The sequence below is a fragment of the Galeopterus variegatus genome, unplaced genomic scaffold (genome assembly GCF_000696425.1).
Source record: "Galeopterus variegatus unplaced genomic scaffold, G_variegatus-3.0.2 Scaffold32239, whole genome shotgun sequence".
Classification (NCBI taxonomy): Eukaryota; Metazoa; Chordata; class Mammalia; order Dermoptera; family Cynocephalidae; genus Galeopterus; species Galeopterus variegatus.
In genome coordinates, this window is record NW_007758350.1 from 1 (window position 1) to 2,792 (window position 2,792).

Genomic DNA, 2,792 nt, shown 5'->3' on the forward strand with positions numbered 1-2,792 from the left:
GGATTAAATTTTGAATATAATGTTGAGAGAGACTTCACTGAGTGGCAAAGAACCAATGAGACTGAGGGAGGAGGCTGATGGAGAACATAATGGTGTGAAGGAGGAGGCTGATGTGGGAGAACGTGATGGAGTGAGGGAGGAGGCTGATGGAGAATGTGATGGAGTAAGGGAGGAGGCTGATGGAGAATGTGATGGAGTGAGGGAGGAGGAGGATGGAGGATATGATGGAGTGAGGGAGGAGGATTATAGAGGAGAACGTGAAGGAGTGAGGGCAGAGGCTGGTGGAGAATGTGATGGAGTGAGGGCAGAGGCTGGTGGAGAACGTGGTGGAGTGAGGGAGGAGGCTGGTGGAGAACGTGATGGAATGAGGGAGGAGGAGGATGGAGGATATGATGGAGTGAGGGAGGAGGCTGATGGAAGACATGATGGAGTGAGGGTGGAGGCTGATGGAGAACATGATGGAGTGAGGGAGGAGGCTGATGGAAGACGTGATGGAGTGAGGGTGGAGGCTGATGGAGAACGTGATGGAGTGAGGGAGGAGGCTGATGGAGAATGTGATGGAGTGAGGGAGGAGGAGGATGGAGGATATGATGGAGTGAGGGAGGAGGCTGATGGAGAACATGATGGAGTGAGGGAGGAGGATTATAGAGGAGAACGTGAAGGAGTGAGGGCAGAGGCTGGTGGAGAATGTGATGGAGTGAGGGCAGAGGCTGGTGGAGAACGTGGTGGAGTGAGGGAGGAGGCTGGTGGAGAACGTGATGGAATGAGGGAGGAGACTGATGGAGGAGAACGTGATGGAGTGAGGGAGGAGGCTGATGGAGAATGTGATGGAGTGAGGGAGGAGGAGGATGGAGGATATGATGGAGTGAGGGAGGAGGCTGATGGAAGACATGATGGAGTGAGGGTGGAGGCTGATGGAGAACATGATGGAGTGAGGGAGGAGGCTGATGGAAGACGTGATGGAGTGAGGGTGGAGGCTGATGGAGAACGTGATGGAGTGAGGGAGGAGGCTGATGGAGGACGTGATGGAGTGAGGGAAGAGGCTGATGTCAGACGTGATGGAGTGAGGGAGGAGGATGATGGAGAACATGATGAAGTGAGGGAGGAGGCTAATGGAGAATGTGATGGAGTGAGGGAAGAGGCTGATGGAGAACGTGGTGGAGTGAGGGAGGAGGAGGATGGAGGAGAACGTGGTGGAGTGAGGGAGGAGGCTGATGGAGGACGTGATGGAGTGATGGAGGAGGCTGATGGAGGACGTGATGGAGTGAGGGAGGAGGCTGATGGAGGTGCAATCCAGGGAACAGGACATCATGTGCAAAAGCACTGAGGCTGGATCTTGTCTCCTGTTTAATGTACAGGAAGACATTTTATAGGGAAAATTATAATGAGCCTAACAGTGTGTAGAAAAAAGGGTCTGAGGTACTATGATTGAAGGTCATAGAGGACCCTGGAGCCTCAGACATTTATTTAGTGTTTACTGTGAGTCGATAGGGGGATTTTCTTCTTGATCAGAGACATGATCAGTGGTTATTTTTGTTTTTTGGGTCACTTTGGTGTCTGTGTTGAGAATTGACTGTAAGCTTCATGGAGAGTGCCAGAAGATGAGGCTAGAGGGTTGTTTTCATAATCCAGGAAAGATGGTGGCTTTGAGTTTCTGAGCAGTGGGCACTGGTGGTTATATATCGCATGTACAGTCAACAGGGTTTGGTAATCGATTAATATGCAGTGAGAGGTAAAAAGGACATAAGAGTCACTCCTAGATTTTGGGGCTGAGTACTGGAAGGAGGTGATTGTCATTAGCTGAGATGGAGAACATTCAAGAGAAGCAGACTTTGGAGAAAAGATCAGGAGTCAGTTTGAACATGTTATATTTTAAGTGCCCGCTTAACACCCAAGGGGAGATGTCAAGTAAACAGTTCAATGGATGATTCTGGAGTTTGCGGGAGACAATGGGGCTGGAGATGTGCAATGGGACTCCCCAGCGTTCGGACTCTATTTAGAGCTATGAGTCTGGATGAAATCACTAAATCATAAATGTGCCTTGACTAAAAAATTCCAAGGACTAAGCTCTAAAGTCTCGGGTTTTGGAATATCAAGGAGATGAGGAGGGACCTGCAAAGGAGCCTGAGAAGGAACAGCCAGGGGTGTAGGAGGAGAACAGGGGAGGAGACATCCTGAAGGGCACTGAAGGAAGACCTCGAGAGCAACGAGTGGTCTGCAGTCTCAGTGCCTCAGGTTGAGAGGGGGGGGACAGAACTGTCATTGATTAAAAAGTTGGAGGTCACTGGCAACTTCAACAGTGCGGGTTTGTTGGAGGTGGGGAAGACTGATGCACTCAGGAGAGAATGGGAGGGAGAAATGGGGGTAACGAATGTGGACTACTCTTTCAGGGAGTTTGGCTTGAAGGGAACTAGACAAATGGAGTGGTAGTGTCCTTCTTTGGAGGACAAAGAAAAGTCAAGAGAGACTATTTAAAGGGTAAAGAAATAAGTCACATTTATCTGCTGTTGGAAATAAAACATGAGAGCGGGAAATTGACAATGCAGAATTTAGAGTGGAGAATGTCTGGAAAATAACACCTTTGAGGAGGTGCAGGATGTGGGATCTAAAGAAGAATGGAGCGTTTGAACTTAGACACACGAAAAGGTCATCCTCGGTGAAAGAGAAATTAGTGGATGGATGGATGGATGGATGGATGGGTGGAAGGATGGACGAACAGACGGACGGCTGAATAGGAGGGTGGGTGGACGAATGGGTGGACGGGTAGATGGATGGGTGTGTAGGTGGGTGGT

General features: G+C 49.7%; 1 protein-coding gene across 1 annotated transcript; it reads right to left on the reverse strand.

The window, feature by feature from the left end:
- Positions 1-243: 243 nt before the first annotated feature.
- Positions 244-1,518, reverse strand: LOC103583966 (putative pectinesterase/pectinesterase inhibitor 28). The gene is made up of 4 exons (XM_008565128.1): positions 1,479-1,518; positions 1,155-1,244; positions 657-776; positions 244-542 (listed from the first exon to the last, which is right to left on the reverse strand). The coding sequence occupies exons 1-4, from the start codon at positions 1,516-1,518 to the stop codon at positions 244-246; spliced, it is 549 nt and encodes a 182-aa protein (XP_008563350.1).
- Positions 1,519-2,792: the final 1,274 nt, after the last annotated feature.